Genomic DNA, 25,852 nt, shown 5'->3' on the forward strand with positions numbered 1-25,852 from the left:
CGTGCCCAAAGCCAATTTCTGCTACTCCTAGCTAGCATCCTAGCACGACATGTTTGCCTGTAGAAATCCAGTGACATGTTTCACCCAATTGAGGGCGGATTAAGGTTCCAAACTTACTATACTTCGTAACACATGCGTTGTCATGTTTGTGGTGGTGCCATGGTACAACATGTATGTGTGGTGGGGACTGGGGAGTGATTGGCTGTCGCTCTGTGTCCATTTGCTTTACTAAAATCTAAATTTGGGAGGAGGAGACTTCACTTCTTTCAGGTCAACCCCCTGTTGCCTCAAGTGAGCTTCCCCTTCCTCCATTTCAGATTTGCAGGGGAGCAGCCGAAGCAGCCGGCTTTCATGGCCGGAGCTGAGCTGAGCGTGCGTGCCCTGCCGCCGTACGTGTGCAGGTGCAGCCATGTCAGTCAGGTCAGTCCACTGTCAATTTCTCTTGGTTCTGAATTTCAGTTCTCTCTTTTCCTCTGCATCTCCTGCTCCTTTTGTTTTGGGACCGATTTGCCCTGCCTTTTCTGAACAAACGAGTCAGCTTAGGCAACGGAAAAACTGTTTGCCTTACTAGATCTGGCCATTTGCTTTGACAAAGATGTGCTGTCGACGCGGCCCATAGCCTGATTTGGGAGGAACAAATTTTCTTACCCATGTCCTTCTTTTCCTGATAAAAGGGCAGCTTGTGTTGTCTTCCGGTGCTTCTTCCATAATACAAAAACAGTGTGTTTCTGCAACAGTAGTGTTCTGTTCATGGGCAACCCAAGAAGGGATACATGAAACTTTCTTCTGATACGAGACATCCGAATTTGGGCGTGTCCTGGTCTCCTGGACACGGCAAAAAAAATCTGCCACACCGTATCTGAACTCTGAACAGCACACGCTCTCTCAACTGCTAGTCCTGCACATCTGAACATGCCTAGAGAAACAACTGCTTGAATGGAACCAATCCAAAGTTTAGATGGGCCGCAAATCCGGCCTGCCTATATGTGCAAGCCCAAAATTTGGACTACAATCCTATAAGAAATATACTACACAAATCTACCAAAAAAAACACCAATGAGAAACTTCCGTTAAATTTGTATGCGAAAACTTTCGTAGAAACTCTGACCCACGGCACAAAAAGTTCAGCCATTCTTTTTGCACCAATCACCATTCCCCTCCATTTTTCACATAATTCAGCAGTAGGTTTGGTTTCTTTCGTGCAACTCTTGCTTCGGCCTCGTGCTGACCCTTCACCCTCCCTTCCTCTCCTCTTTTAGTAGTAGCTTCGTCCCAAGAAACCAAACCAAACCAAACTGAAGCCGAAACCACCCTCCTTCGTCTCCTCCTCTCTCGAGAAACCAAATCGATCGAATCCGACCGAAACCATCCATGGCGAGCGCCCCTACGGCCGCCGCCTGCTTCGGGTTGCTGGTGGCGATGTGGGCCATCGGATTGGTCTCCTACCTCGACCAGTTCTTGGGTGCCCTGATGAGCTCCGCTCGAGCTCTGCCGCCGCTCGACGTTGCTGTGGAGGTGGTGATGGCGGTGGCGGCGATCGGCTCCCTCAACACCGCCATGGCGTCCATCTACTTCCGTGTCTACAACGGCCGCGCCGCAGCTGCGAACAGGCGGATGCTGGATGGCGCGTGCTTCGCCGTGTGCGCGTCGGCCAGCGTCCTCCTCCACCTCATCTTCTTCCTCCAGCCGGGCGCCATGGACGGCGCTGATCAAGATCTGCTACCTCTCGCCGCCGCCGTCGTCCGCGCCCTCCTTCCAGCTTCTGCGGCGGTGACGTTCTTCGCCTCCATCATCCTCGTCTACGCGTATCTCCGTAGCGGCGGCGCCGGCGCCGGCACCGGTACCTCCGTGAAGCTCCTCACCAAGGTGACCAACTCGGCTGCGCTTGTCACGATTGTTCTTAGCCTCGTCGTCGCTGCCATCGTTGTCTTCTACTCCGAGTAAATTTGCCCAAAGCTTGTCGAACCAACCATCGATCCAATCCTATACCGCTGCAGTTCGTTCGGGTAAGCGACTTTAATGTCTCGAGTGTGTGTTCATGCTTTGTGGTGTAATAAGAACAGATTTCGCTGTCAATCGTATGCATCCGAGTACTACTCTTTTACGCATAATCTGATTGTGGATTTGACGCAAAAACATGATCTATTACGGGAACTCAACTCATCCGGTTGGAGTCTTGGAGATGGCGCGACGGTTTGGTCACTTTGGTGCATGCAGTGCAGCAGCCGAGGTTTTGAGCGCCCGACTGTCGAGGCGGGATTAAGGTGGCCGTGCCATGCCAGTGCCGGCGCCTACGGCGGCTGTCGCGGTTGGAGAGGTTGTCTAGCTCGCGGCGGCGCCCGCGATGTCGCTCGGCGGCCGGCGGCGGCATCCACTGGTTTCCGTCCATGTGGGGCCTGCCGGGTGACGGCCTGAGGCTGATTTTGGGGTTGGTTGGGCCGTACGTCGAGGCGATGGCCTATGTTCTTAGCCACGAAATAGGTGGGCACGGACGCACGGGCGCACGGGCGCACGACGGGGGGCACGGCAGCCGGCGGCGGCGGCGGCGAGCTTGCCGGAAGAAGCATCAGCTCCATCCAGTTTCGGTGGAGGATTAGCGGCCCACCGTCGCCGACACATGTCCTTGTCTGGTTCGCAGCTTCTGGTGTGGATTGTGGAGTTGTGTCGCTAGTGCTTAACCTCGAGGTCTGGTTGCTCATTGGTCACTTTTTGTCTGGGGCTTTGACCTTTGTTATGCCGTTGCGTTTGAATATTTTCATTTTTGACGCGCCCTCACGTAGATATATACTGCTCGCGGCAGAATGTTTTTGTTATAGCAGTTTGGTTTGCCTCTAATTAGCAACCGAAAAATGGAAGCAGGGGATCGATTGTGTGGTCTGAAAAAAAACAGTACACAAGCACCTACCAGTGAATAATAACGCCAGCTGGATTTTAACGCCGTTGATGAGCAAGTGTGTTCATTTTTAACGTGATCATCAGCCTCACCGTTTCGCTTATGATTATCTGCACAATTTAATACTATCTCCATTTTTTAATAGATGACGCCATTAACTTTTTCTCACATGTTTGACCATTCGTCTTATTCAAAAAATTTACGTAATTATAATTTATTTTGTTATGAGTTGTTTTATCACTCATAGTACTTTAAGTGTTTTAAGTGTGATTTATATCTTATACAATTGTATAAAATTTTTGAATAAGACGAAAGGTCAAACATGTGAGAAAAAGTCAACGGCGTCATCTATTAAAAAACAGAGGGAGTAGCAAATAAAATATAATACATGGATAAAACTTTTATATACATGTCATTATCTTGACGATGCAAACCCTTGATCCCTTGTTCGTTGTCTTCTTTTTTGCCACCCTATCTATTTAGCACGAGGGATTTTGTGGTGCTTGAGAAAATATCTATAAATATCAAAATGTTACTCAAGATAAGTAGTAATAGGATTTATATCTTATACAATAGAAAATATAAAATCTTCTAATTCTTTCTCAAAGATAGTAAAGTTACCCATCCGTTCTAGTGAAAGATGGAAGGGGCCAATTCTGCATGTTTTTTTGTTGATTCACGCGCCATGTCCTCAACTCCCCCTTCGCTATTCTGAGTTGCCGCCACCGCTGTCCCCACTTGCTGCCTCCCTCGTCCCTGCCCGTTGTTACCATCCTCAGCTCCCCCTCTGCTGTCCTCGCCCGCCGTCACCCACTCCACCGTCCTCGTCTACCCCTCTGCCGGCTGCTCGATGATGGAGAGAAATGAAGATGATGTGAGGGAGAAGAGAGAAGAGGATTGAGTAGAGAGAGAGAGGTGAGGGAAGGAGATGGAGAGATGAGACTGACAGGTGGGGCCCGATGATTAAAAAAAGAAGAAGAATTGCTGATTTGACAGCCACGTAGAACCAAAACCACTCCGGTTTAAGTCGAGAGGAGGGAGGTTAATTAATTTAGCCGGTATTAATAGTTGAGGGGTGAAGGATGTCTGGTTTTTGGATCCGAGGGAGTAATTCATACTCACCTAATACATAAGGGGTGTAATTCGGACTGTTCTCTTAAAGCAATACGCAAGGTTGAGAGTTTCCATTCCTGAAATGACTTTTTCCTAAGAAAAATATAGCGGGGACGATAAAATAAATTTACCCTAGCTGCTTGTCCAGTTGTCTTGTTGGAGGATAATTTCTGAACTCATTAGTTTTCCCACATGTACAAGAAAAAAAAATGCACCGCTCAACCCATGTACTCCCTCAATTCTGTTATACTGATTTCTGAAGTACTAAATTTGTCACAAAATGTATTGATTTCTAGCCGTATCTATCATTATTTCATAACTCAAGAAGTTTATCTTTTTAATACCCCTTATTTACCACCTAACAACACTATTCTACTATGAATGAAAGGTACTTCGGTCTTTTTTTTTACTCTACTAAATTTTCTTACGATTCTAACATTATTTAGTTCAACTAAATAATAATAATAATAACATTTTCGACATAAAGCAAATATATCATAATAAGAAAAATAAATTACAATGGTGATTTAATAAAACTAATCTTGTGTTATATATAGAAGTTGCTACATTTTTAAATAAACCTGGTCAAATTTTAAGAGTAGAAATCTAACTTATTTGGACAGAGGGAATATTTATTTGAGTAAAACATGCAGCCCTGTTACTTTAAAAACGAATACTCCCTCCGTCCCAAAAAAAGGCAAACTCTGGGTTTCCGTGTTCAACTTTGACTATCCGTCTTATATGAAATTTTTTTATAATTCGTATTTTTATTGTTGTTAGATGATAAAACATGATTAATATTTTATGCGTGACTTGTCTTTTTAATTTTTTTATAATTTTTTTAAATAAGACGGACGGTCAAACGTTGGACACAAAAACCAGGGTTTGTCTTTTTTGGGACGGAGGAAGTAGGTCAAAGAGGATAAATCTGGGGATTTGACATGTTCTGGGCACGGTACAAACTTCCTCACAAGCCACGCCAAGCCACGCCCTTGCATGCCAATGATTACTCGAAAACATTTTTAGCAGATCTCTATAGTAGTAGGATGTGGATTATTTTTATATCTATTTAGGTGACATGCACGAAGCGAGGGGATATTCCTTCGAGGGATGAATTCCCTTTTATAGTACTCCAATAGTAGTATATGACCCATAGTATAAAAACCTAATATGGGATGGGAGATTTCATATTACTATAAATTTGGACATACTATCTGTCAATATTCGTAGTATTAGAAAATATCTAACCTGGTTCTAGTTTTTTATATTTTGAGACTGACGGAGTATTAAGCCTTCAATTAACTAATTAATATCCTGAAGCTGTTGGTCCAAGCACATGTGAACCTTTTCAGAACTGGTTAGGAAGGGGCGCCACTATCCCAGCCCGGATCCAGCCAACTGCCCCCATCCAACAGAGAACATACCAACAATGTGAACTTGGAGAATTTAATATGGATATGGATTTGCTTGCATAAAAAAATCTTATTATTTCTCCGCGATAAAACAGCAAAGCAAAGTGCGTGGAAACTCCCGTTAAATGATCCTGCAGAAGCGCCCTCCTCCTCCTCCTTCCTCTTCCTCCAATTTCCAAACCCTACCACCGACCACCGATAAAAGTCCCCAAACTCTCCACTCGCTCAACCGCACCCCTCCAGTTTCCCCACACGCCTCTTTCCTATCCCAAGAAACCAAATCTCTCAGCGGTACCATGGCGAGCCGCCCTTCGGCCGCTGCCTCCCTCGGGCTAGCGGCGGCTGTCGCCGCCGCCGCCGCTGCCGGATTCCTCACCCACGTCGACCGGTTCGGTGAAAACACCTTGGTTGGAGCTCCTCCGTCGCGAGACGCCGCTGTCCAGCTGATGCTCCTGCGGCTGCTTGTGGCGGCGGCGGCGATGGGTGCCTTCAACACCGCCGTCGCGCTCATCTACGCCCGCCTGTACAACGCCGGCGGCGGCGTGAACGGGAGGATTACACGGGGCGTTTACCTCGTCCTGTTTGCGTCTTCCGGCGTGCTTCATGTCTTCTTGGTTCCTCAGCTAGAGCCAGGCGTCATCGTCGATGGCGCTCAAGAACTTCTGCCTCCTCTCGCCGTCGCCGTTGCACATGTGCTTCTTCCAACTGCTGCGGCGGCGACGTTCTTCCTCTCCATGATGCTCATCTACGCGCATGTCGGTGCCGGCGGCGGCGCCGTTGGGGACATGATGGCGATCCCGACGACCACCGTGAAGCTCCTCACCAAGCTGGTACTCGCTGCTGCACTTGTCACTGTCGTTCTTACCCTCACCGCGACCGCCCTTGCCTCCTACGCCGACTGATCAGCATCAGCATACGCATCCATCGACGACGACATAGACACGGTCTACTGGTAAGGAATTTGAGCATTTTAATTTAATTTCGTGAGACAGGTGCCGGTTATGCATTGGTACATGTAAGATGGTGCTCGCCTTGTGCTGTAACAAGATGATCAGGCTATGCATGCTGTGACTGTGAGTGCTGCTTAATTGTTGTGGATTTGATGAGAGAGCTTTAGCAGCACGGCCGGTTGTCTCAGCTTGACGATTGCACTGCATGTTTTGGGGGATGGTTGGGAGTTGGGACGCGATGGTCTCGGTAATTAGGCAATGTGGTGCCCTTTTATCGGTTTCTTGCTTCGCTGTAGCGCGGCGACGACGACGAGCTGGCCAACTGGATCGAGGAAGCAGCTGGCCGGGAAGATCCTTTGTAGGGATACTTTAGATTGAGAGGCTACACCTAGGAGTTTCGAAGAGTTTTTTCTGTTGTCTAACAATAACAACAACTCAACAGAAACTAGAATTAGCTTGAGTTTGTTGGAATCTTTGGTTTACTAGGAATAATATGCATGGTTTTCAGAAGTAAATTGGTGTACTCTCCACTAACATTACCTTTCCAAAATGTTTCAACTTTTATGCAGTGGAGGAAGCTTTTTCGGCCGGAAGAGGAGAGCAAGCTGAAAACAAAAGGTGGAACAGATGAAGCAAATGATGACAAGATTAAGACCTCCAAGAGCAGGAGTGGGATAGTTGTGATGTTTGCTTTCCCTGCTTATAGTTGCTGTAGGAGTTCTACTGGTTGTGTTTAGAGCTTGTGACTGTTGTCATTGGGGTCCTTTTGCCGTTTAGAGTTATTTAGCTAAGTGTGGTCCCTGTAATTGAATATAAGTGCAATATAACTACAAGTTGGATATACAATAACACGAATCTTAATGCAAGATTTTATGGATGAAAAAGTGAAAGATAGGTGCCAAAGATCTTGTGAATGAAAAGTGAAATGGAGTACAAGAAAATACACGCGATTTAGAGGTACACACAAAAATTCGAAATGATTAGAGCTCAAGATTTCCATGAAATATGCCATTTTAGAGACCCAATTCCATATGAATTCTAGAGACCCAATTCTTTATTATTGGGTTAATTGGATCCATGCCAATACAAATATGCCATTTTAGATAAATGCCACTACTATTTATGATATCGTATACGTGCCGTTAGAATTTGGAGAAATTGGAACCCCGCCGCTCCCTCCATATCATTTTTTTTTGCTAATGTAACAAATCATGACACGTTTAACATTCGACGTGGCAACATGTGGACCAACCGAAGATGCAATTGCTCTTTTACCAGTAGTACTCCCTCCGTTTCTAAATATTTGACACCGTTAACATTTTAGCACATGTTTGACCGTTCGTCTTGTTCAAAAACTTTTGTGAAATATGTAAAACTATATGTATACATACAAGTATATTTAACATTGAATCAAATGATAGGGAAAGAATTAATAATTACTTAAATTTTTTGAATAAGACGAACGATCAAACATATTTAAAAAAGTCAACAGCGTCAAATATTTAGAAACGGGGGGAGTATATGCTAAGACTGTGTTCGGCAGCCAGTTTTCCCAAATCCTCTCTCTCATGTTCCACATGCACGCTTTTCAAACTGCTAAACAGTGTATTTTTTTGTAAAACGTTTCTATGCGAAAACTGCTTAATATTGATCCATTTTTGAAAAAAATACTAGTACTTAATTAATCACGCGCTAATGAATTGCTCCGGTTTCCATACGCAAGATATTAGTTCCCAACTAGTCCTAACGAACTCAACATGAGTAAAAACTTACTCCCTCCATCTCATTTTAAGCACAACCATGAGTTTTCGTTTCCAACTTTAATCATCCGTCTTATTTGAATTTTTTTTATGCTCCACTAATTTCATCGTTAGAATGTTAGGAATAGTCTTCTTGTTTAAAGAAGGTGGAAGTATTTGTTTTCTTTAGCACAGTAAAAAAATACTTTTCTGGTTCCTTATTGATCTGCTCTCGAATTAACGAACGGCACATCATATTCTTGACTTCTTGGCACGCCCTAGCTATCGGCCACCGTACACACTGCATACACAAGATCGGTGCAGTGCACGCGTGTAACACCCTAAAAATTCCCGATAATAAAAATTACTAAAATTTTAAACTTTTTGAAACTTTTACATCATGCTGGATGTTATGGTTGTTATTGCTTGCCAAACTGTAAATCGTCTCAATAGAAACATCAAATTAAAAGATGCACATCTAAGTAATAACTAAAGTTTACGACAATATATTGTTAACCCTATAAGTATTTATGCACAAGAACGCAAAGCCAAATAAAGCACAAGCCAATTATTAGTTTCTATAATGTAGATTACAAATTGAATGTTAAATATTTGAACTATGTTGACAAGTGTCATGACATCTAAGTAACTAGGAAAATAGTCGCCACTACAACGACCCTATATATAAAGGAGTGTTTCACTAGAATAATTAAATTAATATTTATAATGTTCATCAAGTCTCTCATGGGATGGATTCACTCATGTAAAATAATTTGTCATGCAAATAAATTGAGCTTTATATATAAAATGCGTTCTAGATCAATATTGCACCAAGTCTCAATTTAATTTTATGGAATAATAGATTAAACATGTCCATGTAAAATACATTGTTATACAAATAAACTCGACCAATGTGCTATTGTATTATTAAAGGTCACATTAGAATATTTAATTAGTTTTTTTTAAGAAATATCAAAGCCTATAAGTTATATTGGATAATTTAATGGAAAGCAAATTCATTTGGGAACTAATGAATAACCAAATAAATATTTAAATAAAACATTTGAATTCTCAAAACCCAAAATGTATAGATTACATTTCAATTCAAACCCAATCACATTCACTTTTACAGTTTAGCCCCTCCCTCTCCCTCTTTTCCCCTTTTCTTTCTTTTGGCGCACTATTCATTGTCTGCCAACCGTTCGATCTCGGCCCAACCTCGCGCCTCTCTCCCGTGCGCCGCGCCGTCCCTCCGGTCGCTACTATGCCGCGTGCCCACCTTCCCTATTCGTGCGCCGCATTAGGCGTGCCTGTGCGCCGCACCGCGTCACGCCACGCCGCGCGGGCCCGCCGCCGACCGAGCCGCCAAAATCCCGCGCAAAAGCTGCGGCGCCACGCGCGTGCGTCATCGCCGTCGCCATCGCGCGTCGCCTCGGAGCAGATGGATAACGGCCACTGCGCCATCCCGCGTCACCCCTAGCCCTAGCCAACTACCTTAGGACGGGAGAACCGCCCTTACCAAGCCGCCACTCTGCCACAGCTCCCATGTGCGCACATCGCCATGGCCACGTCCGTCACCAATGATGTCCCGACGCCCTTCTTTGTATCCGGTGGGTAAAACGGAGTCCCCTTCCCCAGCTAGGGCTAAAACTCGCAGACTATAGGATATAGGGTGATGATGGAGCCACAAAACCTCAATGCCCTTATCCGATTGCCATTAGGGCTCTAGCTCAGCTATTGTGTGTTGGCATCCTTATCCTCCATAGTTTTCTTACATCCTAAGCCAAGCCAGGCCATCAAAACCCCATCCCCCTCTGCCTTTCTCCAGTCATGCATTTCATCGAACACCTTGCTATCACTCTCTCACCACCGCTATAGATCACCATTGTGAGGCTCCCCGGCCAGAGCTGGAGGTTGGAGGGAGTGGGGGAGGTTCCGTGCTGCCGCCATCGCCATTGGGGGAGCCGAGGACCGCTGGACACCGGGAACCACGCGTCGAACACTTTCGGGCGTCACCAACAGCTAGCCGCCTCTGCTTCGTCCGCACCACACCACGCGTCACCGCCCTTCGCCGTCTCTCCTTCCCGGGGTAAAACCTCGAGCCCATAGCATCCTCTACACCTCTAATATCTAGCACCGGCTCCAGTTTGTACGATTAATGCCTATGGCTGTGCCGCCCCAGCCGCCGTTCCGCCGCCGACGAGCTCACTGTGGACAGGCCATCCCGGGTGCTCTTCCTCCCATCTTTCTGGAGAAATAGAACGCCCGTACGCCGCAGATGCTCACGCACTCATCAATTTGGTCGGAAACCCTTCCTGTCGTCCTAGCCACTTGCAGCCGAGCTCGGCTATGGCGCAGCCATGGCGGCCATGCGCCCCATCCCTCCAAGCGCCGCCGTAGCCGGTGGGTGGTCGCCGGAGCTTCTCCGCGCCTCCCCTGGCCGCCGTCGGGTCGCCCTCGGCCGATCTTCCGTGCGCGCCGTGTTCCCCTGCTGCTCCCGCTCGGTCAGGAGGAAGAAGACGAAGGTTGAAGACGACCTTCAGCCGAGCCACTGACAAGCTATCCCCCACTCCTCCTATTTCTTTTAGAAACTTAATCCTGTGAAAAAGAAAATCAAAGCTTTGACCCCACATGTCAGCAGCTGTTAGGGATAAGGATATATTTTGGATTAAAAATAAATGAATTATGAACAGTAGCTTTTCACAATTTCTCGGATTAATTCGAAATTGAATCTTTAAACTAGTATAACTTGCTCATTTTAACTCGGATTTGAGTGAAACTTGAACCTAATTTCATCTAAATTCATAAGCTTTCCAATGGTATATAATTCACTATTTAATAAAATATATTTATAATTATTAAATAATTAATATCAAATGATTAGATTATGGTCAACTTAAAATTATGCTAATAAATAAAATTGGTATTATACAGTAGAGTAGATGTAATAATATTTGTTTCTAGCATGTTTTGTCACAGTAGCAACCATGTAAATTAAGTACAGTGATGTCTCAAATGAACGGATGTATAGCAAGACACTAGCACTATTTACACTATTTAATGTTCAATTAAATCCATGACTTATAAATTATTTACATAAAAGTTTAGCCTCATATTTTGTAACTAAAATATAAACACATATAGATGAATATCTTTAGCTTGATTAGGAGGAATATAACAGAGCTAGTGTGACTAGTTATGTTGTCGGTTGCCTATATTCAGTAAATGGTTCAATATTAATATACTGTTGCACACACATAACCTTTTAGATAACCTACTAGTTGCATATATTAAACTAGGTAATAAATGAAGAACCAGTATATTAGCTAAATACTAGTGCTAGTTATAAATCTTGACCACACATAATTTTAGTTCAACCACACCTGAGGATTGTTCATTATTAAGTTATAAAGTTATACAATAACATAATCAGTAACTATAATATTATTAAACCATAAATCTAAAGTACAGAGCGCATAATTGTCAACCTTTTATGAAAACGGATAAAATCCATATATATACATCATGTGGATAATTCGAATAATAGCTTCATTGATAAAATAATAATGTAGGTGAATCATGGTGATGATATGGTTTATCCTTAATCTCCCCATCGACATAGCCATGCTATAACCTTAGGGACCTGACCATTTTACCTTCATAACAGATCTCTTCCATAAGCCAATAGCTAGACTAAACCACAGATTAGCAAAATGTGTATATATTGTGCTAGTTAGTACCAATAGAGCCATCGGGACAATATAAAATACTAAGAAACCTTGGCTCTTAGCTTGATTAGAATCCATTAGCAAACACGAGTAGTATAAGCAGCCCTAGGTTCGACCTCAACAATTATATTTTGCTTGTGCATATTTGTTTGTTGTTGAATATTGGTTTTTCTCGTGTATTATAGAAACTGTATATCGGTTAGTCGTGAGGCAGCGTATACAGCTTCCAGGAGGTGAAGGTTGATCAAGATTATATCAAGAATAAGAACTACCCTGAGCAGGCAAGTCATCACCCCATCCCTTGAGTATGTTGATCCCAATCGTGAAATTGTTTTGTTTACAAATAAAATTGCATGCAGTGATGAATATCCTACTTGTTATTATGCCATGCCTTTGATTATTGCTTATCTCATTATTCCCGTGTATCCATAATTACGTATGAATCCCTAGTCACTTATGACAAATGCTTAGTAATGCTAATTTAGATTCATGCATTCTCATATTTATCAAATACTTTATGCTTGGGCAACTACCTTGGGGAAGGTAGTTGAGGTACTGCATGTGGAGACATGAGCGCCACATTGCCATGACATTGATGAGATGATTTGTGAAAGAAAACTAAAACTAAACAAATGTTTTCGACTGGGGCGGCTGGAGGACTTGGGTGGTGTCCGGAAAAGGCTAGTGGCGTCCCTGGTCAGTTAAGGACCGAGCCATGAAGTTAAGCATGAAACGACCCCCGTACAACCGTACTTCTCGTGTGGGTATAGACCTAGCAGAGTAAATAGCCGAGCGGAGGCGGTACCCAAGCCGTAGTGGTTTTCTTGTTGTGTGTGAGGCAGGGCCTACGGTGGGGCAGCCATTGGTAGGACCACGAGGGGCGGGTGCCTACAGTGGTGTCGCCATTGGTAGGATTGCCATGTGCAAACCTAAACTTAACTATAACTTAATGAATGTGTGAGTTTTTCACCCTCGGGAGCGCCAGAACTCCTCTCACTGCTAGAAACCTTGGATGCCTAGAGTGCATGAGGACTAAAGTTCATGGAGCGGGTACTGCCAAAGTGAGGTTATTGAAAGGCTTTGTCGTGGCAAGTCTCATTCGTTGGGATGTAGGCTCATGTGTTGGGCAAGTCACGGAGTACGGGTAAAGTGTACATCCACTACAGTGTGAGTAAACCAATCTATTCGAATAGCCATGCTCGCGGATATTGAGCACCGAGACATGTATTACACTTGGCTAGACTCTAATTTCTTAATCTGATTGGGATGGGATATGCATGATGATTTTGTGTTGGTGGATCAACTTTTCTCGAGAGGTGAGAAGGGGTAGACCCCAGAAAACCATGACGACCAGTGGCGGGAAGCTATCCTTGGGAACACAATGGATGGTGGACAGAACCGTCGCTGTTTAATGAATGATGGAGATAAAACTTGATCGGTTTATGTTAGGTCTTAGGTTTGTGAAATGATATTTGAAAACTCAGCTTTACGCAAAGTAACCATAGCCACTCCTTGTATTATCCTGTATATTACTGCATTTTGTGTGGTGGCTTGCTGAGTACTTTTGTACTCATTGTTGCTCTATATATATCTTTTAGTAGAGTGTTGAAGAGAAGCCCTTGTTAGTACGCTTGCGTACCTAACAAGATGATCGGAGTGCGGTTCCAATCTAGGTCTCATTCCCAGTCGACTGCTTGTGGCATGTTAACCGGGCCCTTGTATTATTTTGTCTTCTGCTGTTGTCCTCTGATAGTTGTTGGCCTGCCTGGCTCTAATGTAAGCATTTAACTCTCTTAGCTTGAATTCATTCGTGGTATGTTTCTCTTAGCCTGAATTTATTTGTGATATGTTATGATTCGGCTATATATATGTGTACCGACTACTGATTCAGGAATTGGTACTGATAAACAGAGAAGATTTTCGATTTCTAAAATCGGGGTCGACAACGCTGCACATGTACTTCGTGCATTGTACCGCGGGAGAGTGGGGAGAGGAATTCTGCTTGCCAGCCAGAGTCAATCAGCACTCTATAGAATCTGTTGATCTGTTCCTTCCACCCCGTGCTGAAAAACACGCCGTCCACATCTGCCTTTGCTACCTTCGCCCAGAAGGCACGGGACGGGACACATGATATTATCACCAGAGGGGAAAATTCACTCGACTTTTTGCCAATCGTTATATATTTGCAGCGTATTCATAAAACTAAATTATCAGCAATATTAACAAGTAGTATTATAAACACACTTAGTACGCTGTATTATCAAATACATGGATCTGGTTAAGACTACAATGTCCATCACTTCAACAAGCCTCAGTATAATTGGCCCCATTTTTACAAACCTCAATGTCTGTGTCCCTCGTTTCCAAAAACTTCCATGAAATGATTACTCAAAAGATTAAATTATTTTGGACCAAATATGATAGTGAAAAATAAAGTTATTTTGACATGAAGAGAATATTTTAAGATGAACCATTCCAAAATATAGCAACCTAACAAAAAATACTCAATGTGTAGATTTGTTTTACTATATTGTGTCTAATTAAATACTCTATCCGTTTCAAAATAAATTTATTTTTGGCTCTTACGGTTTGTCCTCAAATAACTTTATTTTTAGTAATTATTATATCAGATTTTGTGAAATTAGAAAATAATTGTACTGGGAGTAGATAAAGTAAGCAATAATTATATTAGCATTTGATAAAAGTGAGGATAATATAGTATTTTTATTTTGTATTGGTATGTGTGGGTTGGATGCAAAATGATATTATTTTAGGATAGAGAGAGCAACATGTTGTTATATTTTGGCCTTGTTTAGTTGGGAAAAATTTTTAGATTTGGTTGTCACATCGGATATACGGATTTGAAGTATTAAACGTAGCGTAATAACAAAACAAATTACAGATTCCACCAGGAAACTGTGAGACAAATTTATTAAGCCTAATTAATTCATCGGTAGCAAATGCTTACTGTAGCACCGCATTGTCAAATCATGACGTAATTAGACTTAAAAGATTCGCCTCACAATTTACACGTAATATATGTAATTGGTTTTTTTACATTTAATACTCTATGCATATGTCCAAATATTTAATGTGATAAGTTGAAAATGTTTGGTTTGCGAACCCTTTTTAATTGTAGTATTGACGTTTGAGTGACGCGGATGATATTGAGTCATCTGTCACTGCAGCAGTGACGTGTGACAGCATAATGGGGTCGAAGTTTTTTTTTTTTTTGCCCCCTCTTTTCAATCATGGAATCATTAGCGCAGATCCTAGGCAGCCAATGGAGACCTCATCTGATGATGTGACGAGCACGAACCGGATACAGGATTACGGCCAGCTCCCTTCACATTCATCTCGTCGATTTCACAAATTAAATACTCCATCCGTCCCTTAAAAAAAAAAAAGACAAATCCTGAGTTTCCAATCGTCTGTCTTATTTAAAAATTATAAAAAAAATTAAAAATACAAGTCACGCATAAAATATTAATTATGTTTTATCATCTAACAACAATAAAAATAGTAATTATAAAAAATTTCATATAAGACGGACAGTCAAACGTTAGACATGGAAACTCAGTGTTTGTCTTTTTTTACCAATGGAGTAAAATATATAGAGACTCAAATACTCCGTATATATGTAAGGCCGGGGACACTCTTGTCTGCACCATGTGGATTAAATTCAGTCTTCTGACCACCCGAAGTCGAGAACACGATTCAACAAAGCTGATCCCGCCGGGTTACTAACAACTACTCCCTCTGTCTTATAATATAAGGGATTTTGAGTTTTTTTATTGTTTGATCACTCGTCTTATTTAAAAAGTTTACGCAAATATAAAAAATAAAAAGTTGTGCTTAAAGTACTTTGGATAATAAAGTAAGTCACACAAAAAATAAATAATAATTCCAAAATTTTTTAAATAGGATGAGTGGTCAAACAGTGCAAGCAAAAGCTTAAAATCTCTTATATTATGGGACAGAGAGTATGATATGATACGGGTGTCTCAGCTAAGGCGTCGCATTGTGACTTGTGAGTCCCTAATCGCTGCTAAGAAATTCTTGTGAAAATGAGATGTTGTCGGCAGATTACACACATCCGGCCGGTCCAAGCGTAAACAGTAGTACATCAAGTGAACACAAGTAGGCAAATAAGGGACAGTACTATATCCCAAACAGTAAGTAGCGATATGGACTGGTTCCAGTGCAAAAGAGAATATAGCCTATAGAGATTGCAGTGACCAAAATAGCATCTGAAGGTTGTGAATTTAAATCTTCATAGGAACGAATTTGTTATTTGAGGACTAAGTTCTAAATTTAAAAATGTTACATATATCCGGTTGGATATAGAGACCAGGTAAAAAAAAACCCTTCTCTGAAAAAAAAAATAGCCTGGCTCTAATACATGACAAAACAATATTAGCTTTTGCCATCTCTTGGGTTGTTACATCATACTCGGTAACACGGATATCATTTTCGACCGGTGGAAGATGTACAGCTGGTCATCCTTTGTCCCATGAATTTAGTAATACAGCTCCTTCCCGAAATATATGACGTTAGGACTAGTGGAGAAAAGGTTTTTACTCCCGGTTCATAATCGAAAATCCTAACGCACGGGTGATCGCCCGCGCGCTGCCCCAGCGATCACCCCGTGCCTCCCCCTATTCTCCTCTCTCTTCTCCCCCTTTCTCCTCCCCTTCTTCTCTTCCTATTATAGTACATCACAAAAAATTTTAAAAAAACAAAAAGTTAGAAAAATTTATGTATAGAAATACTATATATAAAAATATTTGAATTCAAATTCAAATTTAATCGGGTACGTAAACTTTTGACTTGTAAACTTTACGTCTATAAACTTTGGGTGTATAGAAATACTATATATAGAAAATATTTGAATTCAATTTGAATCACATATAATTCAAATTCAAATTTGAAACGGGTATATAAACTTTAGGTTTATAAACTTTTGACTTATAAACTTTATATCTGTAAACTTTTGACTTATAAACTTTAGGTATATAAACTTTACGTGTATAAACTTTAGATGTATAGAAATACTATATATGAAAAATATTTGAATTCAAATTCAAATTTGAATCGGATATATAAACTTTTAACTTCTAAACTTTGGGTCTCTAAACTTTAGATGTGTAAACTTGAGGTGTATAAACTTTAGGTGCATAAATTTACTAAAATAGGAAAGTAATGCGGTGACAAAAAAGGAAATCAGGTGGAGGGAGGAAGGGAGAGGGAGGGGGGGCGAATTGATCGCTGCCCCCATCTCCAGGCGAGCGATCGCCCATTAGGGTCCCCCGTTCGTAATTCCCCTTAGTACCGGTTTTCTAAACGGGACTACGAATCTAGGAACTAAAGATCGTTATCTTTAGTCTCGGGTGAAAAAACCGAAAGTAAAAATCCATTTTTAGTCCCGGTTGGTAACACTAACCGGGACTAAAGATAAAGCATTTTTAGTCCCGGTTAGTGTTATCAACCGGAACTAAAGAGGCTAGATCCGGTTGCTCTTTATTCTTTTCTTTTCTTCATTGTTTTTAAATATATTGATTTCACCCCATCCTGTCCCCAAAATCCCAAATCAAACATCCTCAAATTGCCTCCAAATCCACAAATCGATCATCTCAAATACTCAAATACATCACAAAATCTTAAAAAAAATACATCACAACTTCTACAAAATTCATCACATATTCACATCACACACAAGTCAAATACATCACACAACAATCTCATATCCAATCAAATACATCACACAACAATCTCAGATTCTTCAAAAAAGAAAAAAGAAAAAAAGAAAGTCGCTGCCTCACAGCGCGCCGCCGCCGCGCCGGCCGGCCGGCCCTCCGCGCCCCGCCGGCCGCCGCCGCACCGCGCACCGGCCGGCCGGCCCACCGCGCCCCGCCGCTGCGCGGCCGCCAGCCGCCGCCGCGCCGGCCGGCCCTCCGCGCCCCGCCACCCTCACGCCGGCCTGGCAGTAGAGAGAAGGAGAGAAGAAGGAGAGGAATAGAGATAAGGAGAAGAATAGATAAGGTTGAGGAGAGGAGTTAAAAAGGAGAGGAGGAGATAAGGTTGAGGAGAGGACGAGAGATGAGTTAAAGGAGAGGAGGAGATACCTCGATCCGATCGCGCACGCCTCTCCAATCTCCGCGTCGATCTTTTTTCCCGGTTGGTATTACCAACCGGGACTATAAATAGATCTTTAGTCCCGGTTGGTGAGTAGAGCGTATGGCGATCTTTTTTTCCGGTTGGTGTTATCAACCGGGACTACAAATAGATCTTTAGTCCCGGTTGGTAACACCAACCGGTACTAAAGTTTGAAAAGTACCCTGTAGCTTTTAAACCGGGTGTTTTTAGTCCCTGTTTTTAATACAACCGGGACTATTTGTGAAATCTGGTCGACCCACCAAATATGGTTTCTCCACTAGTGTTTAATGGGATGACTCTCTGTAATAGCTGCACCATTTCTATAATAGAAATGGAGGGCTTTGCCCCTTTGCTTAAAAGAAAAACAGCATCATACAAATAAACACGGAAGGAGTACTAGCTTTTACAAACTTCTTGAAAAACGTAAGATTCTCAATTCTCAAAACACGAGAATAAATAAAACACCTGATTTAAAATATTATGGTCCTTGGATTCTAAAAGAATGAAAACCATAGGAGAACTACGTACATAGAAAACAGTTTGAGTGAAGCACAAGAAAATCACGGAATTTGGAAGAGAGGTAGACAAAAAATCCCAAGAGGTTACAGCACATGCTAAGAATTCTCCAAAATTTTCATGATACATGCCAATCTATATATAGGAATTTTTAAAGGAATTTTAGGAACTCAATTCTTTATCTTGTAGGAATTTTTTTCTATAGGATTTTAAATCCTTTGAAATTTCTGTATTTTTTCCCCCGAAGGAATCCTAAAGTTCATCTGGTTGGTTACAGTAGTCCTCACTCACAAGATGATTTTATGCGGATACGTGTCGCAAATTGAGCACTGCACGGCCGCGCCGCCCTGATCCGGTCAGAGAGCTCTTCGCGCTGAGGAGTGAGGACGACTTTGACAGCGTCCATCGCCGCGACGCCGCCTCTTTCGTGTTAGTTTTGTTCTTTTTCCCCCATTGATGTACGGAGTAGGCCCTTCAAAAGTTGCAGATTCTCCTTTTCGTTTGGGTTCGTATGCTCACATGGTGATTGGACACCACCACCGTTTTTTGTCAAGTGAGAAAGTGAGATGAGCAGAGCAAAATGAGTTTTTGGCGAAACCTTCTTCCGTTTGAACGTCCCCCTGATGCTTGATTGTCCCTTGCCAAGAACTGCTCCTAGTGCGATGACATGTGACATGTCTGCCTGTAAAACTCCAGTGAAACTCCGTGTGTTTCACCCAGATGAGTTTGTTCTAGGTTCCAAACTTAACAAACGAACTTTAGCTGCCTGTCTGTAAGCTAAAGTGAACTAGTACGATGCTACTACTTGGATCTCTGTAAAAATACACATGCTTTGTCATACTATATGTCTTCTGAGCTGTCTGCGTCCTAGGTGGTGCCATGGTGCAGTGGGGTGTGCTTGTGGTGGGGAAAGATGGCTGCCGCTCTCGTCCTGACCATTTGCTTTACTAAATACCTTAATCTAGGAGGAGAGACCACTTCTTCAGGTCAACCACTGGCTGCTGCTGCTGCTCAATCGAGCTTTCCCCTAGCTCTCGCCTCTCCATGTTCCGGGGTCGCCAATCTGCGAGCTCGGTTGCAGATTTGGAGCCGGTTTCCATGGCCGGAGCTATAGCTGAGCTGACCGTGCGTGCCCTGCAGCCGTTACGTGTGCAGACATTTCAGGTCAGTGCAGTGCCCTTTCTCTGGTCTCTGGATTTCAGTGCTCCTTTCGCTCTGCATCTCCTGCTCGTTTTCTAGTACTTCTACGGTTCTACCTGTTAAGATTTGCCTTGCTTTCCTGGCTTTCTGCCATGCGACACGATTCAGCTGGGGAAATGGAGAGTAGTTGCCTTTTAGATCCGGCCAATTGCTCTGATAAAAACGTCAAGTACTCGTACATGGTGCATAGCCCTGATTTAAAACGAGGAATTTGTTGCTGCCGTATGTCTTCTGCGGCGGTGAAATGGAAGAATCTCTCAATCCAGGCGCTCCTTTCTCACGCGAATCATGTAGACGCAATTGATGTGTACGGTGTACCGTGTCATGCGCCTTTCTGCGAAAGAACAGTGACCGGTTCATGGAGTAAAAATCCGTCAGAACAAAGCCAAAATTGACAAGTTGATATTAGTGGATCACAATCACTTTAAGTTAGTTATTTACACCCATCTCTAGTGGTCATACGGGTAGTATTATCTCAGTTAATATGGATGAAAGATAAAAGCTTCTCGAAACGAACCCCTAAATGTAGTGAGGCCAATTACCCAACATATAAAGGGGAGCGTCAATGTATTGGGAAGAAATAACAACTTTATGTACTGTTGTATTGCTGTGGAGTCATTTCTCGGAGCATCAATTGATTTTTCCACACGTGGAGAAAAAAACAAGCCACAACCAAAGTAAAAAGAGCCTGTATACTCTATATATGTAAAAAAAAACAGGTGTGCCTATATATATATGTAAAAAGAGCACATTCCATGTTCTAGGACTCTGCCTCTGTATACTCCCAGGATTTGTTTTTTTTTTAACGAAGGGTGTACATCTGAGTAATAAGCTTATGTTCTACAGTAGAAAAAGACTCAATTAAATCTCCAAAATTAACTGTTACTGTCAAATTTTGCTTAAATCTAATAAGTGGATGGATACTACAAAAGTGTTGGTCAAAGATAGCATAACCTTATCATGGTTGCCATGCAATAATAGTAGTATTCCATAAAAAAATTAGAAAAATAAAGCCACTGCCTGAAAATGCAGCCGACCTGCTGGCTGCAGTGCAATGTTGCACGGCACCCCACCCAACGACGGAACAACCCATCCCTTTCAATTCCTCTGGCTTTAACTTGAGAGAGGATTTTTGCCGCAATATTTGCCTCCCACCCGCCACGCCTCCAGGCCGCGGATGCCTTATTGCCGCTCGCGATTTCTTCTTGTGCTTTTTGTGGGAGACCCTTCACTTTAAATTTCTTCTTCCTTCCTCCGCGAACCCTACCCCGATCCAAACCGTTCTCCACTCGTGCAACCCCGCACCTCTCTAGAATCTTGATCCTCCCAAGCTGCTCAAGTGCTCATCCCCCATGGCGAGCGCCCCCTCGGTCACCGCCTTCTTCGGGCTGCTGGTGTCCATGTACGCCACCGGATTCTTCCCCTACGTCGACCTGCAGTCGGGTGGCGAGAGTTGCTTCGTTCGAGCTCCGCCGCTTGACGCCGCGGTCCACACGATGCTGCTGGCGGCGGCGGCGGCGATGGTTGCCTTCCACACATCCGTCGCACTCATCTACGCCCGTATCGGCGGCGGAGGCGGCGGTGCCGTGGACAGGATGATCCGCCCGCAGGTCGTTTACCTCATCCTGTTCTTGTCTTCCGGCGTGCTCCACGTCTTCTTGGCTCCTCAGCCAGGCGCCATCGACGGCGGCCAAGATTTGCTACCCCTCGCCGTCGCGGTTGTCCACGTGCTCCGTCCAGCTGCTGCAGCGACGACGTTCTTCCTCTCCATGACGCTCATCTACACCCATGTCCGTGCTGTTGGCCGCGGTGAAGGGGGAGCCGGCGCCGCCGCCACCGCCGCCGGGAACGTGCCGATCGCGACGACCACCGTGGAGCTCCTCGCCAAGCTGGTCCTCGCTGCTGCGCTTGTCACGGTCGTTCTTACCCTCACTTCCACCGTCCTTGCTGCCTCCTACGCCGACTGATCGACGAGCTGAGTTTCTTCCTACTGCTGGTAAGCGATTTGAGCCATTTTTCTTGAGTCATCTGTGCTGGTTATGGGATCGACAATGTTCAGACTTGTCCGAGAGTTAGTGTTCATCTTATGCTGTAACAAGATCGGATTATATGTGCTGCAAGTGTGCTTTTCTGGTCATTTTGTATGTGACCAGCTGCAACTCTTCGATACTTATTAATGGCTTGTGGATTTGATGGACTCGTGTTGTGGTATAGCGCACACTATGTTGCAGTAGCATTATATCGTGTCTGGTTCGTCGCTCCGTTTGCTTAATTTTTGATGGTGATGTGGGGATCTTTCTTTCGTACTTTTCGTGTGTACTAGTTAAGATTTGTGGTCAATGGATGTGTACAATGTGTTCTATATGTAGGGGAAAGTATTTTCATCCCTTAATTAAGAACACACTATCCCTTTATTTTTGCATTTGGCCCACCCAAATGGTTATATTTTTTTTATATAGAAAGAAGATAGGTCATGAAAATCCATCTCCTCTATGTAGAATGTATTTGCTTTTTTTTTAAAAAAAATATTATTTTGAGATGTTATCCAAATGGTAGATGCAGCCATGTATGCAGGCATCTTACATTTTTTTTTTAATCTGAAGGAAACAATGGCTGTGTTTAGTTCAGCGCAAAGTTTGGATTTTGGTTGAAATTGGAGATGATGTGACTGAAAAGTTGTGTGTGCACGACAGATTGATGTGATGGAAAAGGACTGAAGTTTGGATCCAAACTTTGGATCTAAACACAGCCAATATATGAGGATTTATGGCATGTGTTAGTTCAGGATTTGTGCCATGGGTGTAAGTTCAGGATGCTTAGCTACGTGCCTATGTATGTAATTCCATTTATCCCTTGCGTACGATTAAGATATAGGTTTGAATGTTTGATCACCTGAGACTCAGACTGAGATCATTGAACATTTCGTGAAAACTGGTTTCACTTCTCCAAACGATGTGCTTTGACAGTCTGATGTCACTAATATCTCTGTTGGCCACAAAAAATGTTACTCCCTCCGTTTTACAATGTAAGTCATTCTAGCATTTCCCACATTCATATTGATGTTAATGAATCTAGATAGATATATATGTCTAGATTCATTAACATTAATATGAATGTGAGAAATGCTAAAATGACTTATATTATGAAACGGAGGGAGTAGCCTTTAGGAAAATGAGCATGTGCATTGCTAGCAGTTTAGACTCTTTTTTCCCCCAATCTTGGGTTCTTGATACTAGCCACCACGCGACAAATAATGCTTCAGGTTTGCAGAATCTTGACCGCTTGATGTTCTTACCATGTGAGAGGCAACCAGTAATGCTTCAGGTTTGCAGAATCTTGAACATTTGATGTTCTTACTCTGAGATGTTAGAAAGGCGAGCAGAGAATCTGTCTTTCTGAAGATCTTTTGGCTCTCATGATCTATTAGAATGAAATTATTAGGTTGATTACTTGATCGTTTTTACTCCATCAGTTTCTTTCTGTAAGAATAGTTACCAGATCTTATGGGGCTTTAGAGAGTAATACATGTTTTTCATCTAAATCAATGTACAGAGCATTAGCATTTTCATCTTATATCTCGTCTGATGTCTGGAAAGCACTCATTCCTATGGAAATTAAGCATTTTTTGTGGTTAGAGGTTGGAGAGAAAGAATTCAGTCTACGTTGTTGAGAATTGGATTGGGTAAGATCTTTGTGCTGTATGTGCTTCGCATGATGATGCAGTACATATTCTCTTTAGATTTCCCACTGCCAAATTCAGTTGGTGCATTCGCAGAGATGATTTGAGGTGGATCAAACTACATGAAGCTGTCAATGAATTCCGCTCTTCACACAATGGCTTAGGATGATTCTTGAATGGCATTATGCTGACCCTAATCCTACTCATCGTCTAAGAAATCTGGAAAGAGAGAAATCAGTCATCAATCCAGGCGTCTGTGAAGAGTTGGTTGATCAGATCCACTGAAATGGGTGCTGCCATTTAAGTCCAGATCATCAATCCAAAATCAAGTGTCGTTTTCGATTCATTCATTTTTTTTTTCCTTTTCATTTTTTTATCGGATGTCTCCGAAGAGACCCTTTTTTATTTTTTTGAGACTGCATAGAAAATGTCATTGGTCAGAAGCTACTCGATCCATTGTTCTTCACCATATCCTAGTACCAATCAAATTTGTTCTAGTGTTACAAAATGCTCTAGACATGGTTACTGCGGTCCCCATAATAAGCCAAAACGGCTTATTAGGAAATAAAAATGAATTTGTACGTGAAACTTTTATAAATGTGTTCTTGGTGATTTAAAAGCCAATGTTGTAAAAGAAACTACGTTAAAAATATCTCAAAATCAATCTCAAAATTAAGTTTGAAAATTCAAAATTTGGCTTTTTCTTTGGCTGATTAGGCCATCCGATGGAAGCCTACAATGGGTTTGCAAGTTGATGCCAATTGAAATATGATATGCTTTATGAAAGCCATTTTCATCGGATTGTTTGCATTCTCTTGTGAGCTTCCAGCGTAATATGCGATGGTCCGAGTCTGACTGTCTTATTGCAAGAGCAGGAAGGGTGAATGCAATGTGTGATTCATACTGCCGAACAGTGTCCTTGCTGAAGAAACAGAGGAATCAAACATCATATACTCCTTCAGTTGTTGCCACAATGCAGCGATATTCTACTGCTCAATAGTAAAATTTTACCTTCTAGCAATTTCTTGGAATGTGCTGGTCATGATGTGAAGTCTGTGTGTCATGGCATGATCAGCAGTTAATTGGCACGAGAAATGGTATATTTGGCCTGCATTTCCCTCATAATTTCGTTTGCAACATCCTGCAGCAAAAAAAGAAAGAAAAAAAGAAAGATGAATTCTGAATGGAACACGAAGAATGTCAGTGTGCTCAGTTCCAATAACCTTCTCCAGCCACTGGCTGCATGTAGTCCCAATAACATCAGGCAACAACCTGGTTACCTGCATCAAGTAAAATCATGTCTGCACATTACTCTATAATTCATATGTACACTCTGAATTCTGTCATTCAGCATCATGGTCTGTAACAGAAAACAATATATTATGATTGAGGAAATTCGGATCCTATCGTTTAGTGGAACTTCAGAGAATGTTTTTGCCAGAATGACCGAAAGAGGTCATTCAATGTAATTAAGATAGGAAGAAAAGGTTATAAGAAAAGTTTTACATCGACAGCTGGCTGTCGAGGAAGGATGTGCACCAGAGCACACGCCCCGAACCATGTGCCAACCGCCCAAACACACGCTACAGAGAGGGAAGCCAAGCACCGAACCGGCCATCGCTATGCGAGACCGATCGCCACCGGGCCAACAACACCACCACGACACGAAGACTCTAAAACAACGCCCTCACGAGGGTTGCGATGCCGAAAGACGCCGTCGTCATCCTTGGACAAGGTTTTCACCCAGAGCTCCTTGCCGAGGGAGGAGGGTACCTCAACAGTGCCCTCAGGAGGGTTACCACGCCCGAAGGCGAAGTCACTGTTGGCCCAAAAAAAATTGGGCTAAGCTTTCGCTCGGAATCCCCTACCGCCGTGGTCCATCGCCCAATCCGAATCCACCATCTAAACATCGGCGGCACATGGCTTCCGCCACACCCGACCGACGCCCCTCCGCCGGCCAGCTTCCAGTCCTGCCAACGACAGGACTGCCACCACACCGCACCGACGCCCCGCCATCGGCTGACTTCAACGAACCTCCATCCCTGAGAGCTGGCCCAGGACCCCTCCGATCCACCACCCGCCAGTCTCCTCGCCAAATCTGGCTGAAGGAGAACCCGGGACTGGGTGGCATTGCTTCAGCAACCTAGGCTTCCCCCGCTGACAAGTTGCCGCCTCAATCCAGCCTAGAAACTCCCCACAAAGAAGGGGAGGAGCTCTAGGAAGGGCGAGGGTGCCGACCGGCAACGAGGAAGACGACCCACCGCCGCCAGCTCCCTTTGTACTACCATCTAGACCCGCGCCAACGCGGGAAACGCTGCCGCTCTGGCTCCGGCGCCACCTTTGTCCGGCGCCAACTTCAGAGAATGTCAGCTTTCTAAAGGACTAACAACAGGCAATTCAAACAAGAAAAAATATGCAGTAGAAAAGCATTTGGTAGGTTCTGACCGTGCCCACAGTGGTCATGGT

At 43.3% G+C, this 25,852-nt stretch overlaps 3 protein-coding genes across 3 annotated transcripts; all 3 read left to right on the forward strand.

Moving 5' to 3' along the window:
• Positions 1 to 442: 442 nt before the first annotated feature.
• Positions 443 to 3,050, forward strand: LOC127775368 (uncharacterized). Its single transcript, XM_052301593.1, has one exon. It carries the CDS (start codon positions 1,372 to 1,374, stop codon positions 1,942 to 1,944), a length of 573 nt encoding a protein of 190 aa, XP_052157553.1. The 5' UTR covers positions 443 to 1,371; the 3' UTR covers positions 1,945 to 3,050.
• Positions 3,051 to 4,542: 1,492 nt separating this feature from the next.
• On the forward strand, positions 4,543 to 7,068 carry LOC127775367 (uncharacterized). The gene is made up of 2 exons (XM_052301591.1): positions 4,543 to 6,370; positions 6,938 to 7,068. The coding sequence occupies exon 1, from the start codon at positions 5,544 to 5,546 to the stop codon at positions 6,318 to 6,320; it is 777 nt and encodes a 258-aa protein (XP_052157551.1). The 5' UTR covers positions 4,543 to 5,543; the 3' UTR covers positions 6,321 to 6,370; positions 6,938 to 7,068.
• A 13,054-nt stretch (positions 7,069 to 20,122) lies between these two features.
• Positions 20,123 to 22,304, forward strand: LOC127775774 (uncharacterized). The gene has a single exon (XM_052302070.1). It carries the CDS (start codon positions 21,060 to 21,062, stop codon positions 21,672 to 21,674), a length of 615 nt encoding a protein of 204 aa, XP_052158030.1. The 5' UTR covers positions 20,123 to 21,059; the 3' UTR covers positions 21,675 to 22,304.
• Positions 22,305 to 25,852: the final 3,548 nt, after the last annotated feature.

This window comes from Oryza glaberrima, chromosome 6 (assembly GCF_000147395.1).
Source record: "Oryza glaberrima chromosome 6, OglaRS2, whole genome shotgun sequence".
Classification (NCBI taxonomy): domain Eukaryota; kingdom Viridiplantae; phylum Streptophyta; class Magnoliopsida; order Poales; family Poaceae; genus Oryza; species Oryza glaberrima.

What these genes read in the sequence shown, in the direction of transcription:
- LOC127775367 (XM_052301591.1), top strand. Translation starts at nt 5,544, where the DNA reads ATGATCCTGCAGAAGCGCCCTCCTCCTCCTCCTTCCTCTTCCTCCAAT.
- LOC127775774 (XM_052302070.1), top strand. Translation starts at nt 21,060, where the DNA reads ATGGCGAGCGCCCCCTCGGTCACCGCCTTCTTCGGGCTGCTGGTGTCC.
- LOC127775368 (XM_052301593.1), top strand. Translation starts at nt 1,372, where the DNA reads ATGGCGAGCGCCCCTACGGCCGCCGCCTGCTTCGGGTTGCTGGTGGCG.